The 22,776-nt window shown below is 37.1% G+C and overlaps 1 protein-coding gene across 3 annotated transcripts in view; it reads left to right on the top strand.

Annotated features, from left to right (window-relative positions):
- The window catches only part of LOC115210892 (sorting nexin-16), a 104,909-nt gene that overhangs the window by 51,791 nt on the left and 30,342 nt on the right, over positions 1-22,776 (top strand). For all 3 annotated transcript variants that reach the window (XM_029779674.2, XM_029779667.2, XM_036501288.1), the window contains exon 2: positions 4,483-4,873. In XM_029779674.2, coding sequence (XP_029635534.1) covers positions 4,483-4,873 — 391 coding nt within the window. The remainder of the gene's footprint in view (positions 1-4,482; positions 4,874-22,776) is intronic.

The raw sequence follows: 22,776 nt of genomic DNA, 5'->3' as shown, positions 1-22,776 counted from the left end.
GCCTCTCGCTCAGAGTAAAAGGCAGACTGTATGATGCATGTGTACGTACAGCCAAGCTACATGGTAGTGAAACATGGGCCGTGACTGCTGAGGATATGCGTAAGCTTGCAAGAAATGAAGCCAGTATGCTCCGATGGATGTGTAATGTCAGTGTTCATAATCGTCAGAGTGTAAGTACCTTGAGAGAAAAGTTGAACCTAAGAAGCGTCAATTGTGGTGTGTAAGAGAGACGGCTGCGCTGGTATGGTCATGTGACGAGAATGGCTGTAGATAGTTGTGTGCAAAAGTGCTACATCCTAGCAGTTGAGGGAACCTGTGGAAGAGGTAGACACAGGAAAACCTGGGATGAGGTGGTGAAGCACGACCTTTGAACTTTAGGTCTCACCAAGGAAATGACTAGAGACCGAGACCTATGGAAGTATGTTGTGCGTGAGAAGACCCGGCAAGAGTAGTCAGGCCATAATCCGTGGCCCCTACCTGGGACGTAGTCAGTCCACCTGTGCATACCTTCCTTGTGACACTTGTGAAGACCTGTTGAGGCAAGTGAAAGTGAAAATCAAAATAAAATAGATGATCATCAATGGAATTTGTATCTTTGTTACCAGTGCCGGTGGCACACAAGAAAACCATCCGAACGTGGCCGTAGCCAGTACCGCATCGACTGGCCTTCGTGCTGTGGGCACATAGCAAACACCATCCGATCGTGGCCGTTCGCCAGCCTCATCTGGCACCTGTGTCGGTGGCACATAAAGACACCATCCGAAGACCCGGCAAGACTAGTCAGGCCATAACCCGTGGCCCCTACCTGGGACGTAGTCAGTCCACCTGTGCATACGTCCCTTCTTGTGACACTTGTGAAGACCTGTTGAGGCAAGTGAAAATCAAAACAAATCAAAATAGATGAATATCAATGGAATTTGTATCTTTGTGGTACCAGTGCCGGTGGCACACAAGAAAACCATCCGAACGTGGCCGTAGCCAGTACCGCATCGACTGGCCTCCGTGCTGTGGGCACGTAACAAACACCATCCGATCATGTCCGTTCGCCAGCCTCATCAGGCACCTGTGTCGGTGGCACATAAAAACACCATCTGAAGACCCGGCAAGACTAGTCAGGCCATAACCCGTGGCCCCTACCTGGGATGTAGTCAGTCCGCCTGTGCATACCTTCCTTCTTGTGACACTTGTGAAGACCTGTTGAGGCAAGTGATCAAATCAAAACAAATCAAAATAGATGAACATCAATGGAATTTGTATCTTTGTGGTACCAAGGCCGGTGGGACACAAGATAACCATCCGAACATGGCCGTAGCCAGTACCGCATCGACTGGCCTCTGTGCTGTGGGCTCATAACAAACACCATCCGATCGTGGCCGTTCGCCAGCCTCATCTGGCACCTGTGTCGGTGGCACATAAAAACACCATCCGAAGACCCGGCAAGACTAGTCAGGCCATAACCTGTGGCCTCTACCTGGGACGTAGTCAGTCCACCTGTGCATACCTTCCTTCTTGTGACACTTGTGAAGACCTGTTGAGACAAGTGATCAAATCAAATCAAATCAAATCAAAATAGATGAACATCAATGGAATTTGTATCTTTGTGGTACCAGTGCCGGTGGCACACAAGAAAACCATCCGAACGTGGCCGTAGCCAGTACCGCATCGACTGGCCTCCGTGCTGTGGGCACGTAACAAACACCATCCATCTGGCACCTGTGTCGGAGGCACATAAAAACATCATCCGAAGACCCGGCAAGACTAGTCAGGCCATAACCCGTGGCCCCTACCTGGGACGTTGTCAGTTCACCTGTGCATACCTTCCTTCCTTCTTGTGACACTTGTGAAGACCTGTTGAGGCAAGTGAAAATCAAATCAAATCAAATCAAAATAGATGAACATCAATGGAATTTGTATCTTTGTGGTGGCACACAAGAAAACCATCCGAACGTGGCCGTAGCCAGTACCGCATCGACTGGCCTCCGTGCTGTGGGCACGTAAGAAACACCATCCGATCGTGGCCGTTCGTCAGCCTCGTCTGGCACCTGTGTCGGTGGCACATAAAAACACCATCCGAGCGTGGCCGTTCGCCAGCCTTGTCTGGCACCTGTGTCGGTGGCACATAAAATCACCCACTACACTCTCGGAGTGGTTGGCATTAGGAAGGGCATCCAGCTGTAGAAACACTGCCAGATCTGACTGGCCTGGTGCAGCCTTCGGGCTCCCCAGACCCCAGTTGAACCGTCCAACCCATGCTAGCATGGAAAGCGGACGTTAAATGATGATGATGATGATGATGATTTTGGTCAATGTAGCTGTTAATGAAGATGATACCCTAACGCTACTACTTTCTTGTTCATAAGCTGTTCAGCATCACTTTGTTGCAAATATTGGCATATCACCTGAAGCTGCATACAGTTTCTTCTTTGTTCATTGCAACTATGCTTTTTTGTATGGATGAGAGTTCTTCTGCTTAGAGTGAATGATATGGAGAGGTTGTTGGAACCAACACAAGAAAAATGTATGAAGCCAACAAGGGAGCTTTTTAACCTAATAGAAATGACAGTCAGATCTCCCTTAAATCACATACTATTGTCTTAAGAACCAGAAGGACATGTTTAGATAAGATAGTTTTAGATACACCATCTAAAAAAACAAATATGGTTTGGAATGTTTGCAGCTGGAACAACTTTGATCATAGGTCTTCTTGAATCAGTGCTGACCTATGTTTAAACAACAGCAGTAGTAACATCGACAAATGCAGATTTCTAGTTTAAACACAAATATCACCATTGATACATCCAGTGACACTCTTGGACATCATTATTGAATTAGAGCATGAATAATCTTGATGTGAAGTGGGAGAGAAGGAAACTGGGTTTTCTGTTTGGTAAGGATGAGGATGAATTGTATAATGAAGTTCATATAAACTGAAGTGTTAATGCATATGCCTGGTGTAATATCAGTTTCAAATTCTGGCACAAGGCCAGCATTTTTGGAGAAGTGGGTAAGTCATTTACATCAACCCCAGTACTTAACTGGTACTTATTTTATTGACTCCAAAAGGATGAAAAGCAATTTGACCTGGGTGGAATTTGAACTCAGACTGTAAAGACAAATGAAATGCTGCTAAGCATTTTGCCTGGTGTGCTAAGGTTTCTGCCAGCTTGCCACCTTGTGCCTAATATAATATTACTGTGCTTTAGTAACTGAATAAGTTCAAACAAAACAAAAAAAGACAGTGATCTAAAAACTATTTAATATTTCACTTCAATCTGTCACACATATATATGTGTGTGTTTGTGTGCGTTTAATATCTATGAGTACCACAGGACTTCTGAGATGTCAGGAAGTATTAATAAGTTAAATAGGTTCATCCTCCTTCTCTCCCTCCCTCCCTCCTTCTTTTATCTGGTTTCTGATGTCTATTTTCAGAAAAGCAAGAACAGCTAAAACAGCAACAGTACCTACACTATATAATTAATTCCATCACCAACTTGCTACACTCTTACATATCTTTCATTGTTTATATGTGTGTGTGTGTGTGTGTGTGAATGTATTTCTACACAGACATGCAGATATACCTACTTATATTCTATTCAGGCTTATTTTGTTGTTTGTTCTTTACTTTGCTGTTCTTGGAATTCTTGTGGTGTAGTGGAAGAGAGAAAGAGTTTCTATTACAGCTAATAGTTAACCTACCATTCTTCTACTGTTAACTTAGCATGCTATTAGTCCCATTATGACAACTTTGGGAATTCTGTTCAAAGTTGCTGATGATGTTAATGCAGTGCCAAGAGGTAGGCCTTTGTCAGAGAATATTGAAAATTTTATCATTGAAACTTGACCATTCAATATCATATTGTTTTTGCTGTTGTTTCTCTACAAAATACGTTTTCACATTATCAAATTAAGTCACTCCTCTTGAAGAACTTCAAATCATTGTACGTTATTTATTTCAGTACTGCAAACTAATTAAGCACATGGTTTGTCTTCTCACTATATATTGAATGAATTAACACAGGACAAAGCGAATCAACAAAGATGAAAGAAAAGTTAATGAGAGACATTAAAATGAAAGAGTTGAACTGAATGTAGAAGAAAAAGTAGACTATTTTGGTGTGAAAGACTGACTGATTAAAGTGTATGCCAATGTGGAAGGAGGGTAGAAGGGAGTATTTTTCTTTCTCTTCACTTTTTCTCTCTTCAGCCAAGCTTCTTATTATTTCTGCTATGAGAAAGTTAAGGACCTTGGGAATATTACTTCATCTAACACCTTGGCTAGGGGGAATTTTTAGAACTAGTATCTCGGTGGAGATAAGTATTTGGAAATAGTAACATTTAGATTATGTGACATCATTCTTTCTCCTTTGTTATATCATTTTTTCCCCTTTTTTTTCTCAAGATATTTATATTGACTCTCTTACTGAAACATTCATTCTTCTTTTGTCATAATTACAAGTTTTCTTTTCTCTTTTATTCCAGAGTGTCACCAGAACAAAGCATGGAGAAAGAATTTGGACTGGATAAAAATATAAATGTTGTGAAACCTAGTAGTTCCAAAGTGTATTTACTAGATAGAAGCAAAGTGCAATATGCTGAAGGAGACTTAGATTCTGCAGAAGAAGTCATGGAAGATTCCAAATTGAGCAATGATGCAAAGAACATTGATTCTTCAACCCCTGTTAGTCCAAGTTCCACAAGAACTAAGAACAGTAGAAGTGTTAGTCAGAGTTCTATAGATTCCTTGGACAAACAAAGGGTAAATATTTCTTACACCGAGGATGGAGAATTTTATACTTCAGCTTATTCCAATATTCCAGTACAGGTACCAATTATCGGATATGAAACTATGGAACAACGTGCAAGATTTACCGTAAGTTGACATTTTCACTTATTTAATGTACTCTTTTTGTCTTTTGATTCAACATTTCTTCAAGTTTAAAAGCTTTAATTTGTTTGATTTATGGAATGTAAATAATAATCGTAATAATAATAATAATTAGAAACTATACTCAGACCTTCAACCCTACACACTATCCAAAAAATAGCCCTGCTAGGAACAGCCCATATCCTATGTAAGACACTATCAATTCAGTAGTACAACCCAAATAAAACAATCCCAAAACTCACTTTATACAGCAAATATCCAATAAAATAAACAACCCTCACAACATGTACTCTACAGGTTGGATACTAAACAGAAGGACACAACTTGCATTACATGCACAACACACAATACAATATGAATACAAAAAAGGACTGCAGCCAAACCCCTTAACAAAACAAAAATGCAATATAAAACTGGGATGAGTTTATATCCCCCCACCCAAAAAAAAACACATTATGCAGCACACACCTCAGTAACATGGAAGTGTAGCAGGTGATGCAGTAGAAATTTGCTTGAAACTATTAAATGTCAAATAATGATAATTATAAAGATTGTGCCAATGATAGTTGGTGCAATGGGGACTGTAAATGATGAAATAGACAAATGGATAAAAGATAGTTTGCCTCTTAGGAACAGAGAAGCTTATCAGAAGGGTTTTGAGCACTTGATGGCTTATTGAAATAATGTGGATATCTAAGGTTACATTCTACCAGGAGTAAGATCAATCCTGAGTTAAGTATGTCATGGCCTCTTGATGTTTCTTTTTCAAGCTATAACCTGTTTGTAGTTTGTAGGTCCCAACTGGTTAGATATTGAACATAAGTGTGGGATGGAGAAACACAGTAAATAGATATTGAACTGTGTTTTATGTCTATTAACAGTGAGCTAAATACTTCTGCTTCAGACACCTTCAGTTTCAGGCCTATACTTAAGATAATTTGGCTCTGTACCTCTTCTGTTTCTGTACTGGACTCTGCACTTGAAATCATTGGTTGCATTTCAACCTCATTAGAAGCTGTCTGTTGCAATCTGCTCTTTATATTCCTTCATTTTGTAAATCCTATTCCAAACATCCCATTCCAAAGATCACCAAACTGGAATGCTCCCTTTTCTATTCTTATCTGGTCTACTGTCAGTGAAATGAAGTTGGAAAATTCAGTGCCTTGCACTAAGATTCAATGTTTCTTCTTGTTTCATCTGCTAGAAAGTGATAGTGTAAATATTTGATGTTTTGTTAATGGTACATGATACTCTTACCACTGATGGGATATAAAATTGCATATCTCCAGTTGAGAAATCAAGACTTTATCTGCTTAGACATGCAGAAAATCTATTGGGGATGTTATTTCCTTTATTTTTTGTAAAAAAATTTCTTTCTTTTCCTTTTCAGATATAATGTATTATTTAGAAAAATAATATAATTTGATATTCACAAAGAACATCTCATTGAATTATAAACTGAATTATAAATTGAATTATAAATTGGCATTATCCTTGTCAAATTCATGGTATTGTCATCATTTTTGATACTAATATCAAATTCCATGACACAGTTAATGTTATGTAAACAAAACTACAAAGAAGAATGCTATTATTAGAACAGTTGAAATATATTTGGGAGCCAGACAAAGTGCCTTTCAACAGATGTTCTTCCCTACTCCATCTTCTGACTTTAAATTGTTTCTATGGAAGTAGATCACTAGTAATTTAGTGGACAGTATCTTACAGTGTTTAGTGATGTTAATTTACATTTTGAGTTCAAATCTGGTTGCCTTTATATTTCTGGGGTTGTTAAAATGAGTAGCAGTTTACAAGTACCCTGATTGATTAAATCAACTATACCCTTGAAAGTATAGTGAGCTAAGGTATGTATATCAAACAAAGGAACTGACAAAAACAAAAATGACTAATGAGTGCTATTACAAGAGACTGAATGGCATTACATCATTAGTAATGCTTATTTTCAAATTGATGCTGCTAATTATTTTTGCCACATAGATTTTTATGCTGACCTAATAGCAGTTTTTTCTCATCAATATTAATAATGGCCTCTAATATAGGTACAAGGCCTGAAATTTGGGGGAGTGGAGTTTGTCAACTGGTTCTTTATTTTATTGGATAAATAGGATGAAAGGCAAAGTTGACTGTGACAGAATTTGAATTCATCAATAAGTCAAGAATTGTTGAAAGTTTCTGTTATTGTGTAAGAATGGAATTGAGTTTTCAGAAGAGGAGACTGCACAAATTTGGGATTGGCTTCATCCATTGATTTGATAAAAATCCTTAAAATAGCTCCAAGTATTGGAACTACAAAAGAAACATATAGAAGTTATATACATGTTAGTGGAGATGAGTGAAGAAGGGAGGATAATGGATTGCACTGTCTGAATTTCCTGAAAAGTATATCTTACAGAAATGAAGAGATATTTCATGGTTTCTAGACATCAAATATATGTTCTTTTAAGTATGCTCTTTGACAGTTTATGTATTGGCATTGGTAAATGAATGTTTTGTTTTATTTTACATGTATATCAATCTAGTCATCTCCTTTTACACGTTTAACTGAAGTGTAAAGTGATTGTTGAGAAATAATATAATTTAATCTACAATATAATTTAATATCCTCACTATTGGAACAATATTGAAAGAAATATTCTATATTGTTCTCTTAAATTAAAGAATAATTGTTTAACTTAAAAAGTTTTGAATTTTCTGTTACTGAATGTTTTTTTTGTGTGTGTGTTGCTCTTTTACACTAGTGCTCTTATTTTTTTAACATTCTTTTGTTAGTTCTTTTTTGTCTAGCATACATATGTTGGTGTACCCTCTAGTATGGCATCAGTCCAATGACTGAACTAGTAAAGAATAAAAGACCATAAAGTATTGTTATTAGTTTTGAGAGTAAGGCTGTGAGCTTGCAGAATCATTAGCACTCCAGGCAAAATGCTTAGCAGCATTTTGTCCATCTTTATGCTCTGGGTTCAAACTCCACCAAAGTTGACTCTGCCTTTCATCCTTTTGGGGTTGATAAAATCAGTATCAGTTGAGCACTAGAGTTGATGTGTAATCAGCTTACCCTTTCCGCCATCAAACTTGCTGGCTTTGTGCTAAAACTTGAAGTCGTTATTAATTTTGCAACTTGTCAAAAAGTTTTTTCTCTTTGTTAACATAACCACCAGCAAGACAATCATCTTATGATGTAAGGTTAGAGATAATGCTTTGCAGTATTCTGTGATTGAAGCCCTTTTGTTTTGAGCTGAAAACCTGCCAGGTCAATTTAGCTTTTCAATAGCAATCTTGTTTTATTTAGAACTTCTTTAGGGTGATGTTTATAGGGAAGATGTGAACAAGAACACAGAGAGCTGTGATTCTGGACAAGAATAATGCAATCTAGCTGTGTGTGTGTGTGTGTGAAATATTGTCCCTGATCTGCCAGCAGTATTCTAATGTGGGCTACTCTCATGCTTTGTAGAGGGCCAGTAACTTGAAATACTGAGGTATTTTTCTGGTTTTGAAGAAGCAGCCTTGTCTTTGGGATTCAGTTTTATGAATGTTATGTGTGTAGTTACCATTTGAGATTATCAGAGATTGTGAGGTTTAGCATTTGGATAAAGCACGAGGGTTTAAGCTTGTATTGAGTTTTGTGTAAGAGGGGTGTTGTGTTATATGATCATTTCCTTGGTACAAGGGGATGCTGAAAAGTTCCTAACTATAAGGGTATCATGAAAGGCCTGGTTGGAGGCCTGATCTGAGTTTTTTTATAGGGCTTAGAAAAATTGAAGGGCCACTGCAATAAGTGTGTGAATCAGAGAGGGGAATATGTTGAATAAAATCATAATTAACTGATCCTCCTGTATTTTCTTTTACCTAAAACCAAGAACTTTTCAGCACCCCCTTATATGTGTAGTGATTGTATTTTAGTGCTGTAGAAAGATGTTAGGTTGTTATGTACTTGCTGTTATATATTGTCAAGGTCTCACAGATTTTGGAAAGTCAGTCTTGCTGAGATATAAACTCAGAATGTAAAGATTATAACTGAATTACTTCAAGGCATTTTGTTTGGCACTACTACTTCTGCTATCCATTGTTCTTTTTAAATGATATTAGCTTTTGTTATTCACGTCTGTCATGGTTATGTTTTTTTTTCTTGTCTCTTTGTTCTCCTCTTGTTCCCTCTTCATTAGTACTGTCTACTGTTGCATATATTTTCTTAACTATTTATCTTTCAATTCATTTTGTCTGTATTTTAGTCATATATTTACTTAAAATTTGCTCCTCCTTTCACATCATAGAAAACTGTTTACATATTTACATGTACTGAGAATATAGAGTATCAGGTGTAGTGTGTTGAGTCTCAGTGTTTATTTACAGGCACCTGAAAATGGCTGCCTAATAGTCACAATTATATTTATAGATATGTGTGTGTGTATGTGTGTGGCTTCTTCAGTTTAATTTAAAACAAAGCAGTTTGATTATGTTTGGTTATTTTAAATCTCATGTGGTCTCTAAATCATATTTTAAAAAATGATTATACCAAATTAAAAGATTTAGATATTTCCTTTCTCATCTTCCTAAATGATTAAGCAAGTATCCAAAGTATATTTGGGATGCCTTTTTTTCTCTGTATATTCAGCTTTGCACATAGGCAACAATTCTGTAATTATTGTTTTCTATTGTGTTGTCACTATTTAAAATATACATACAAGGGGGTACCAAAAGTAGCTGGAAATGTTTTCTGTGGGACAAACCCATTGCAGTTCAGGCTTCTGCCACTAGAAGCCACTTGACCCTCAGGCATTAGTATACTGACTGGCATCATCAAGTGAAGTTGTACTATCACGTAGTGCAGTGTTTCTCCCCTGTTCATCAATTTTTCCTATGGCTGAAACGAAGGAACATAAAATTCTGTTTTCTGCTGGGGAAAATGGGGACTGAAACAGTTGTCATGCTTCAAACAGCTTACAGGGACACAGCCATGAGCAAAATACAAGCTTACAAATAGTTTTCATGCTTTATGAATGGTCACTTGTCTCTTGAGGACCAACCTCATTCAGGACGTCTGTCGGCCTTCCAAACAAATGAAAACATCATGAATATTCATGAACTGATCTTGGAGGACCATCACCGAACACTTGACAAACTTGTTGATATGACTAGTGTGTCCTGGAGCTCTTGCCAACAAATTTTGAGTGAGGAATTATGAATGCAAAGTGTTGCAGCAAAATTTGTGCCTCCCCTGCTCACAGAAGATCAAAAGTAGTCACAACTGAATGCGTTTTGTGAACTGAAAGAACAGTTGGAAGTTGATCTGGACATTTTTTTCGAAGGTCATAACTGATAACGAAAGCTAGTGCTATGGAATTTGCAAATGTGGAAGAAGTGAAGAGAAAAACAACAGAGGTGTTAAAAGGCATTACTTTGCAAGAGTTCCAGTACTGCTTTGAACAGTGGAAAATGCGTCTATATACTTGCTTCAAATGTCTATATACTTCAAATTGTTTATATACTTATCGTTTTATTCTGTGTGTTTGTGTAGTGTAAATATAGTTTCTTCATACACTTTGATCTCTACTTGTGAGGTTAATGAAACAGATAAGGCATTCATATCAGTGAAATACCATTGTTTTTATTTTATCATATCTTCTATTCATCTTCCTTGTATTTTCCTTTGTCAAAATAGCCACCTCACTGTATATATTTGGAGATGCTTGTTGACACAGTATCTGTGCTGTCATAGGTGTATGGACACGGGCATGCAGGGTGATTAAGAAGTTTGCTTTGCAATTATGAGGTTCCACTTTTGATCTCACTGTGTGACATATGGAACAAGTTTCTTTTGATATAGTCTTGGGTCAACCCAAGCTTTGTATGGGAAATTGGGTAGATAGAAACTATGGAAACCTGTTGCATTGACTGGACTTGTATTTCAAAAAGTCAGAATTATCACACACTGTATCATCTAGATTCTATCTTTCGGTGTACATGTGTCAGAGGAACACTTGTCCTCCAGTCAGTAGGTTGTTCTCTTGAATGAACAACTGGAACACTCAATGTGAGAACTGATAGATCCATGGGTAGGCGATTGATATATTTATTTGAGTGGCAGACAAAATGCCTGTGATATTTAGTTATGTTTTTTTACATTCTGAGTTCATATCCCACTGAGGTAAAATTTACTTTTTGTTCTTCTTGGATAATGTAGTCCTAGACACACTTGTCTGAAATAAATAAGTAAATAAATAATGAAATGGTCTTGAATGGAATTCTTTCTCCTCTACAATAAGACACCTGTTTCTGTTTTTCTGTCACACTCTAACCTTTCATCATCTGGCACAAGATCACCTCCCCCAATACCCCATCCCCTCCCAAAGGATTTTTATCTTGCAAGTTACTTGGTGACCCTGTCAGTGCTGATGCTGTGTAAAAAACATCCAGTCCACACTGTAAAGTGGTTGGCGTTTGGAAGGGCATCCAACTGTTTAAAACCATGGCGAAACTGACCTCGTCTGTACTGGTGCCACATAAAAAGCACTCAGTCCATTCTGTGGAGTGGTTGGTGTTAGGAAGGGCATCCAGCCATAAAAACTATGCCAAAATAGACAGTGAAACATGGTGCAGTCTTCTGCCTAGCCAGCTCCTGTCAAACTGTCCAACCCATGCCAGCATGGAAAGCGGACATTAAATGATGATGATGATGATGATGATATGCCTGCTTGACCAAGACTGACTTAGGTTGAACAATAAAAACAGCCATAAGGATCTTAACCAGTCTACTTTTGAGTTGTTTGTGACCTTAGTGTAATTCCGTCTGTAATCACATCAATATATTTATACTGCCAATATTTTGAGAAAGGCATAAATCTTACACAATCTCATTCTTCTCTCTTATAAATGTTTACTTTCTGCACTTGATGTGTCAGGTCCGTAATTCAGATTATGATTCTGAATGAAACCATTTCATTGTTATTTTAACTCCTGATAACCTCCAGAAAAGCATGGACATCTTGCACCTTTATAAATTTGTAATTTTGTGCTTAATTAAAAAGTTAGTATTAATTTAAGCTTGTAGAGGCTACTTCATCGAAACTACTTGGCTATTCAAGGGAGAGGGAGAGAGATGAAAGAAAAAGAAAATAACAAGTTTCTTATCTATTCCTTTATCTCTCTAACTAAGTCATTTGAAGCAATTAGGACTTTTTAAATAAATAACATATAGATTGGAGGTTTTTTTAAACATCCAGTATAGTCTTTGAAGTTTAATCTAAAGAGAGTTATCTTTTGTCAGATATTTAAAAAAAATATTTTTCTCTCTCCTTCAAATATACTTGTCTGTTGTTAATATTGTGTTTGAGAAGCATTTTTCCTTTGGAAGAACAGCATCTGTTCTTAACTTTTTCTTCTGTACTCTTATAAATTGATTAAGCCTTATCTTTTCATGTTGTTTCCTTAAATTTTTATGTGAATAAATATTTCTTTTCACTGTTTCACATTGTTTGCAAGCTGATAAAATCATCTTTGTCATCATCATCATTATTAAGGCAGCGAGCTGCCAAGGTCGTTAGCATGCCGGGTAAAATGTTTAGGTGCATTTTGTCTGTTCTCACATTCTGAGTTCAAATTTCTCTGAGGTCAGTTTTGCCTTTCATCCTTTCAGGACTAATGAATTAAGTACCAGTTGAAACTGGGGTCGATGTAATTGACTAGTCCTCCTTTTCGCCCAAATTTCAGGCCTTGTGCTTATAATAGAAAGGATTATTATTATTTACATTATTTACATTTGATGGATATTTGTCCTCATCTTGTTTGTTGTTAACACATTTTGTCTGATATAACCTCCAGCCTTCATCAGGTGTCTTGGGGAAATTTCTTGGGGAAATTTCGAACCTGGGTTCTTATTCCTAAGGTATTTTTCGATGTCATTATTATTGTTATTATTATTCAGGTTACTGTCTGGAATTGAACTCAGAATCTTGGGGTTAGTAGCCCGTGCTTTTGACCACTACAACATATGCTCATGGGCAATTATGGAGTGAATTTTAGGGCTTATAAATCTAATATTTTCCTATCTTTCCTTAATACCAGTTCCCACATACTACTTATATCTGCACTTGGTCTGCTTAGGAGGTTGTTGTGTCCTAACATATGTGTTGCTTCTTTTAATTTTCATATTTTCCAGTGGTGTTCTGTCTATTATTTTAACTTTACCCCACAGGGGGAGGTGGTCTCCATTTTTCCATCCATGATCAGCTATACCTGATTTATCAATATCTCCTCGTGTCACAGCTTTGCGATGTTTGTCTACCCTTATTTTGAGGGTAGACATGTTTCGCTTTATTTAACCTACCACAGTTGATTGGGCTGGAGTACACAGTCTTTGGTCACATTCTCATCTATTGGTCATTTTACCCAGAGATATTTGTGAAGTGTTGTAGGATTATTATCATTAAGATGGTGAGCTGGCAGAATTGTTAGCATGCCAGGCAAAATGCTAACAGCATTTTGTCCGTCTTTATGTTCTGGATTCAAATTCTGCTGAGGTTGACTTTGCCTTTAATCCTTTCCAGGTTGATAAAATAAGTACCTGTTGAGTACTGGGGTCAATGTAATCAACTAGTTCCCTCTCCCAATTTTTCAGGCCTTGTGCTTTTAGTAGAAAGGATTATTATTATTATTATTATTATTATTATTATTCAACATCCCCTTTTCCATGCTTGCATGGATAAAATTTGTTCTGGCAGTTTTTTCTATGGCTGGATACCCTTCATGTTACCAGCCCTCGCCTGTTTCCAAAAAAGATATTTCTCCTATAGCTACACATGTTTTTCACAGAAGACTAGAAACAAAGTACCCCACTTGTATGCTGATGATGTTCATTTAGTGTTCTCTTGTGGGTGATGGAAAGATTCAGGTGTGTGTGTGGAGGGTATTGAAGCAAAACAGTGATAATGGAAACAAAACTCAAAATAATGGGTTAAGTTAAATTTTATTTGTAAAATACAGTTCTTTTGAATTTACTGCAGAAACTGATCTGCATTTGTGGTGGTGAGTCGGGGTGGTGCTTGGAATGTAGTCAGGCGCCAAGCAGGTGGCAGCCTGAAAACGTTTGGGAACCATTGATTTGCAACCATCATGTGATGTCTAGAAAAGGGTGCGCACGCACACACACACACTACAATGATTTTTTTTCAGTTTTTATCTATCAAATCTACTGACAAGGCATTGGTTGGCCTGGAGCTATAGTAGAAGATGCTTACCCAAGGTACTGTACTGTGGTACTGAACTCAAGATCACATGGTTGGGAAGTGAACTTCCTAACCACACAGTTATATGTATGCATTTTAATTATGAGCAGTATTTTAGAGTATACTTTTATAATTACTGATTTAAAATCTTCAATTAAAACTAAAATTGAACAATCAGAATAAAGCAAATCATATTAGATATTGTAATCGCCAATTTGAGAGAGAAAAGAATAACAAGTCCACTCATGAGCTTTGAACTTTGTATCTACCTCTTACTGAGCAACCACATTACTGATTTCACTATGAAGAGCTTTCCATTTTCTATTTAGTCATCTCAAATGAAGTATTCTAAATTGTTTCTGTTATTTTAATTGTACTATAAGCACTAATACATAATCCATTGTTTTAACCAGACAGACTTATGTTAAGTGTGTGGATTTAAGGACTATTTAGGGCATATTTATTAGGGACAAACAGACTAGCAAACTTGGCTGCTTGTTTTATGAAATTGTATTACAAGGAGATTGCTGTGATAAACCTTATTGTTAAGTAGGCCTTGCAAGTTTTCTCTATCCTTAACTCTGACTGCAATCCTGATTGTCTGCATATCAGATTTCATCTTTTATAGAAATAATGTTAATTAACCCTTTTGCTACCATCCTTCCTTGAACTGCCGTTGGGTCTATGCTTTCAAGCGATCTCAATGAAAAATGTTCCATCAAAACTACCTGTTGATTATGTCTCAAAAACACCAGCTTCATAATGACAAAGTTATTTTAATAAATTTTTCATTATTTTCAAAATTAATTGAAACAAAAGGGTAAATGATGTTTCAATTGTATTACATTACCCTTACAATTGCACATCACTTGATGTTGCATATGCTGTCATATAATGAACTTGTTCTTCATTGGCTTATGGTTTTATTGTTTGCTGTTTCATTTCAGTAACCCACATCATCATTCTTGACATTGTATGCAGAATCTATGTTGATTCAAATATGCGTTAAAATATTTCCATCCGCTAATATGTGGAAGTCCTTCCTTTATGTTGGCTGATTTTATAGCTTATATTCTTGAACTTCATAAATCATGAGTACAGACACATATTATTTAGCCACCCAACATAACTGTCACCTAATGAAGGCTAGCATTGCCATTGAGGTTTGATGAATGAATAAAAAAAACCAACAACTTAATTTGTGGTTAGTTATTGTTGAGTAGCCTCAATTAACTTTGCTTAAATAGACTATAATGAAATCAATAGAAGCAGCACATAAGTAAACATCTGTTTGTCTGTATGTGACCACTTCAGTTTGTTTTGGAAGCTTTAATGTGAACCCCACAATGAGGTCGTTAATTGTACTTGTCCTCCACTGTGGAAGTGTTAAGGCAGCTCCCCATGGTGAAGAAGATTTGCTGCAAGTGTCCTGTGCCAGTGCCATGTAAAAAGTACTCATGCTGGCACCATGTAAAAGCGCTTTTGCTGCTGCTGTGTTAAAAGCACCTAGCACACATTGTAAAGTGATTGGTGTTAGGAAGGGCATCCAGCTGTAGAAACCAACCAAATCAGACTGGAACCTGATGCAACTTGCCAGCTCTGGTCAAACCATCTAACCCATACCAGCATGGCAAATGAACTTTAAAGGATAATGATGATAATGATGATTTATATATGATAGAAGTATATGATGGTAACTGCAACAATGGTGAGAAGGTACGCTCTGTGCACTACAACAAAATCTAAGAAAACTATCTCTTTGTATTTTTATGAAGAAAAATGAGCTACAAGTAGGGCTACAACCAATATGAACCCCCTTGCCATTCTTTTACATAACTGAAAAACAAATTTGATTCAGTATTAACCCAAATATTAATGAATGAAAGCTAAAAGGAATTTTCTCTATATATGGTAAGTTGGAGGGCAGAATTTGTACAACATTAGACACAGTGGCTTGTATAGTATTTGGCTGAGTATTTTTATGTTATGAATTCAAATCTTGTCCAGGTTCACTTTGTCTTTCATACAGGCAAGATCAATAAAAGAAGTACTGGGATCAATCTAATCAACTAAAGATCTTGAGGGTGGTCATCCAAGATGGTTACAGTGAATTAACCATATTGAGATGGAGTTTAACTTTGTGTCAGGAAAAGTTACGATTGATATCCTCCTCTTACTAAGGCAACTACAGGAAAAGTACTTTTTTAGGAGGATACTACTGAGGTCTAGAAGCTGTCTCGCATGAAGGACTGCAATGAGTTGTGGCACAGTGTTGGAAAATACCAGCTTGTTCATTAAAGTATGATCAAAAGTGATAGAAGATGAGTTCTATGATATATCTACATTCGAGTTTCTTACCTGTTATGGTCATCTACTACTGTCCCCTTCCTCATTATTCTCTCATCAAATATTCACTGTGTCTTATTCTTTGTACCAACCACCTGTGTAGCAAGAGATCCCATTGGATCTACTGAAATTCAATCCCCTTATCACTCTTTAGCAATATACTTCTCCCATCATGATGCCTGTGTAATGAGGGATGACTATTCAATATCCTCTATCACCACCCTTCTTTACTGCTAGCCAACACTCTCATTCTTCCATATCATTCATTATTGACATCCATAACTTCTCCCTTGCTTACTAATGCCCATCTCCATTGCTCTCATATGGTCAAGAGGTCTGTTTAATCTGAGGAAATACAATCTCTTTAGAGTGGGTACTACAATAAAATACATTATTTCAGCCTGTAATATGGATGATGTTAGGAAAGGCATTCAGCTGTAGAAATCATGCCAAAAGAATGTAATATGTAGGCGTGTGATGTGGTCCTTTTTTAGTGAGACAGTAACTCCAAATAAGAACTTTCTCCTATCCTGCCTGTGTTAGCATAGAAAGAGGATTTGAAATGTTAATGATGATAATTTCTCACTACTAAATATTCTTATAGATGCAGTTATCAGATGCAGATTTAGCTCCATGAACCAGTATGTGCAACCATATATCTATTGCATACATATAACTGATTTCATTTTCCCTTGAAGGTGGAGATGTGGTTAAGAAGTTTGGACATAAACTGGTAGAATATTTGGGCTGGATATGGTCGGTTTAGATGCTAAAGGGTTAAACAATGGTAATAATGTCAATGGTAATAATAGTAATTGTACATGAAATTATTAAAAAAATATATTATAAATTTTACTGTGAATTTTAATTTTGGTAGGGAAAGAATAGTTTAACAGAGTAACAAATGTGCATTTATTTGGAGCCTATGATTTTTAAAGATAATGAGTCACTGAGATATGTAGCTTACATTCAGCTACATTTAGCTTCAATATCTAAGGCTTATTTTCTTTTCTTTTGTGATGGATTAGGGCATGACACCAATCAAAATATAGATTTAGGTCATTAATACATGGTTATGTGCATTGTATGTGGGTGTTACATACTGGCATGCTTGCATTTATGCATGTATGTGTCTGTATATATATTTATTTACAGGCCCATACATTTTAATCATGCTTGTATGGTACTCTTAGCGCTCCACTAGCACGGATACCAGTCATCGAATTTGATTTTGATTTATATATATATATATGCATATATACATACGTATATGTACATGCTTACATCTATATGTATGTATATATATATATATATACATCGTGCCGGTGGCACGTAAAATACACCAATCCGACCGTACGACAGGCACCCATGCCAACCCCCTTTGCTTGCGAAGACATGTTGGGGCAAGCGAAAGCGAAATTGAATTGGTCTGCTGGTACGTAAAAAGCACTATCCGACTCGTGGCCGATGCCAGCGCCGCCTCGACTGGCTTCCGTGCCGGTGGCACATAAAATACACCAATCCGACCGTGGCCGTTGCCAGCCTCGCCTGGCACCTGTGCAGGTGGCATGTAAAAAGCACCCACTACACTCACAGAGTGGTTGGCGTTAGGAAGGGCATCCAGCTGTAGAAACATTGCCAGATAAGACAGGAGCCTGGTGCAGCCTTCTGGCTTCCCAGATCCCCGGTCAAACCGTCCAACCCATGCTAGCATGGAGAACGGACGTTAAACGATGATGATGATGATATATATATATATATATATGTGGGCACAGGACGTCATGAAACGTGTACAACAAAATATATGAAGTACGAGTACATTGAATATGAACTATTTTTTCGAACAATGAAAGGCACAAATAGAAAACAAGACAAACAACATAAAGAACGATCCTTCATCAATTGTTGGTTGTTTTTCTAGTCTCATATTTCATGCATATAACAACAATATACGCTTTTGATACAACAGTTACTCCTGCAAACAAATTAAATAAAATTTGGGATTTTGTTACATGTGGGTGGGACACAACTCTTTTTGCACTCAGTTTTATAGACAGGTCTTTGCAGACCTCATATTGCCAACATCTCAGTCTACTGTCATTTCCTCTGTGAGCCCCAACATCTGAAGATCAGTCCTCACCACTTCATCCCATGTCTTCCTGGGTCATCAGGCATTTCTGTTTACAGCTGTCTTCACTCCTATGCATCACATATCCAAACCAATGCAATCTCCTCTCCTGCATACTACATTTAATTCCTCTTATGCCTAACTTTTCTCTCAACACAGTTGTGCTTTGTCAGTCATGCACACTGATGTTGCAAATCCAATGGAGCATACTACCTTCATTTCTCACCAGCCTACACATGTCTTCCTCAGTCAGGGCCCATGTCTCACTACCATGTAACATAGCTGTTCTCACACAAGCATCATACAACTTACCTTTCACTCAGAGAGTCCTTTTGCTGCCAACCGAGGTAGTAGTTCTCTGAACTTCCTCCACCCTATTCTTATTCTAGAAACAATACTTTCAGAACATCCACCACCATTACTAATTTGGTCACCTAAATAGCAGAAACTATTTGCTACCTCAAGAGAGTCTCCTGGGCATTTGAGAGAGTTTAAGTTCCTTGTGCTCTTAGTATTTACTGTTCTTGCACATCTGTCAAACATGAGAGCAACCTTACCTGATAATCTTCTCACAATTCCACTAGATCTCTTATGCATCCATAATGTTTTGTTTAATGCTTGTTTTTCCATGCTGGTAAGGTTTAGAAAGAAGGTAACTAAGGAAGGATTTTTATGGTTGGTTGTTCTTCTGTTGCCCACCCTTATTTGGTTTTTCAATTAAGGGATTTTTTTTACTCCAGAGAAATTAAAAAATGCAGCCCAGCCACAAATGGTGACATCACTGTTTATAGCTGAGCTGCAAACAGTTATGTCACCATTTCTAATCATAGAATAGCATTTGTAGTAAGCTTGTATGTTAAGAAGGTTGCTTCCTGATCTAGAGGTCTTGGGTTCAGTTCCACTATGCAGCATCTTGGGCAAGTGTCTTCTACTCTGGCCCTGGGTGAACCAAAACCTTGTGAATAGGTTTCGTAGACAGAAATTGAAAGAAGCCTGTCATGAGTGTGTGTGTGCTGTTTTTGCGTTTGTCCATTGCAGCTGCTTGACAACTGATGTTGGTCTGATTACATTCCCATAATTCAGCAGTTTGGCTAAAGAGACAGATATAATAAGTACCAGGCTAAAAAATAAGTACTGGGGTAAAATTGTTTGAGTAAATGCTTCAAGGCAGTATCCCAGCATGGTGGCAATTCAAAGACTGAAACAAGTAAAAAAGATTAAAAAATAGGACAGGCGCATGCATGTACGCATGCATGTGCATGCATGCACACACACTGTTTGACTCCCAAATTCCTTAACAAGACATTGGTTAGTCTGGAACCAAAGTGAAAAGCTTGTCAAAGGTACTTCACATTGGGACTGAACTTGAAAACATGTGGTTAGAAGGTATATACCTTAATCACTCAGACTTGCTTGCATCTATGTATATATGTGTATAAATATATTTGTTTATGTGTGTGTGTATTTGTGTACAAGATATATGTGTGTGTATGTATGTATGTATGTATGTATATTATATATATATATATATATATATATATATATATATATATTATATATATATATATCATCATCATCATCATCGTCGTTTAGCGTCCGTTTTCCATGCTAGCATGGGTTATATGTATATATATATATATATATGTATATATAATAGAAATATTAAAATTACTAAGTCTCTCTAAAAGAGAACAGCGGCAGCGTTCCCGGAAAATAATAGTTATCGCCATACTAATATGGCATTCTTATAAAAATAAGAAAAAAGCTGTCCGCTTATTAGCTCCATGAGGCCATCGCCTTAAGTTAGCTATTTGATACACAAACTGTATCCATATAACCTTCGAACAAGGGAGGTCAGTCGCTCCACACTACTTGACCGGCAGCTACAGACGCGTTTCGGGGTATTGCCCCTTTTCAATGCAGCGTAGCCAGCCAGTAGGTGTCGCTTCTGACAATCTCTGTTCGATGGTTTTATTTACCTAGTTTCGGTGGAATACATCCACTTGTTTTCAATAATAGAAATATTAAAATTACTAAGTCTCTCTAAAAGAGAACAGCGACAGCGTTCCCGGAAAATAATAGTTATCGCCATACTAATATGGCATTCTTATAAAAATAAGAAAAAAGCTGTCCGCTTATTAGCTCCATGAGGCCATCGCCTTAAGTTAGCTATTTGATACACAAACTGTATCCATATAACCTTCGAACAAGGGAGGTCAGTCGCTCCACACTACTTGACCGGCAGCTACAGACGCGTTTCGGGGTATTGCCCCTTTTCAATGCAGCGTAGCCAGCCAGTAGGTGTCGCTTCTGACAATCTCTGTTCGATGGTTTTATTTACCTAGTTTCGGTGGAATACATCCACTTGTTTTCAATAATAGAAATATTAAAATTACTAAGTCTCTCTAAAAGAGAACAGCGGCAGCGTTCCCGGAAAATAATAGTTATCGCCATACTAATATGGCATTCTTATAAAAATAAGAAAAAAGCTGTCCGCTTATTAGCTCCATGAGGCCATCGCCTTAAGTTAGCTATTTGATACACAAACTGTATCCATATAACCTACGCTGCATTGAAAAGGGGCAATACCCCGAAACGTGTCTGTAGCTGCCGGTCAAGTAGTGTGGAGCGACTGACCTCCCTTGTTCGAAGGTTATATGGATACAGTTTGTGTATCAAATAGCTAACTTAAGGCGATGGCCTCATGGAGCTAATAAGCGGACAGCTTTTTTCTTATTTTTATAAGAATGCCATATTAGTATGGCGATAACTATTATTTTCCGGGAACGCTGCCGCTGTTCTCTTTTAGAGAGACTTAGTAATTTTAATATTTCTATTATTGAAAACAAGTGGATGTATTCCACCGAAACTAGGTAAATAAAACCATCGAACAGAGATTGTCAGAAGCGACACCTACTGGCTGGCTACGCTGCATTGAAAAGGGGCAATACCCCGAAACGCGTCTGTAGCTGCCGGTCAAGTAGTGTGGAGCGACTGACCTCCCTTGTTCGAAGGTTATATGGATACAGTTTGTGTATCAAATAGCTAACTTAAGGCGATGGCCTCATGGAGCTAATAAGCGGACAGCTTTTTTCTTATTTTTATAAGAATGCCATATTAGTATGGCGATAACTATTATGTATATATATATATATATATATATATATATATGCATACATATATTGTATATTTGTGTGTATACATGTGTGTGTGTGTGTATACATAAACACAGATACCTATATGCCTTCGCATATACCAAATGTTTATATGCACATACATTTGTATATACTCACCCCTCCGTAAGTGCAAATGGTACTTACTAAGATGTTAATGATAGTATAAACTGTGTTATTAATGATTTCATTTCCTCTTTACTGATTTTTCTGTGTTACTGCCTGTCATTCACTCTCAAAATACCTTCTATGCTGTCATCAACACTGTTTACTGACTTTTGTTTTTCTTCATTTAAATGCCTTTGTATGCTTGTTGCTTTCATTAATACATCATCCTGTTTATAAGGCATCTACGAGTGGGCCTCAACATGGTCACTGAACTTGCTAAAAACAACTACCAAAGTCCTTCAAATCACTTCCTACTGTCTTTAAAATAATAGGTTTGATAATGAGGTCTCTTTGCATACAAAAATTATTGGATGGTTACCTGATCAGGATTAAATAGGGCTAAACAACAACTTACTAGTATAACTGTATGTCTTCCTATTGTTACACTATACTAGTCTTGCTCCTCTAGTCCAGTTCTCTTCTTACTCTAATTTTACTATTACTGTATTGTTTTCAATTTACAGTATCCACAGTAATGCTATATGGTCTCATACACTAATAGCTTTGTAAAATGTTTAATTTAATATAATTTATTTGCCTTGGGTTATGCAATACTGTCTTTTTCAAATAAGGATGAAATGGCACTATACAAGGTAACCAATGACTGGAAATTTTAAGGTCTTTATAATGTGTAAGAAAAAAAAAATTAAATGTGTATATTCTGTGCACCTTCTTCATTGATCTCTAATTTAAAATTCAAGCTTCCAATCCTGCCTAAAGTTGATCTAGAAGGGATTCAAAACATAACCAACACTGTGAAACAACTGTTGAAAGAATTATGGTAGTAACTCTTTCCATCTGACTGAAAAATAGGCACCTCTCTCAATTCAT

This window comes from Octopus sinensis, linkage group LG1 (genome assembly GCF_006345805.1).
Source record: "Octopus sinensis linkage group LG1, ASM634580v1, whole genome shotgun sequence".
NCBI classification, from domain to species: domain Eukaryota; kingdom Metazoa; phylum Mollusca; class Cephalopoda; order Octopoda; family Octopodidae; genus Octopus; species Octopus sinensis.
The sequence above is the reverse complement of the archived record's forward strand: the minus strand, read 5'-3'. Positions and strand labels throughout refer to the sequence as shown.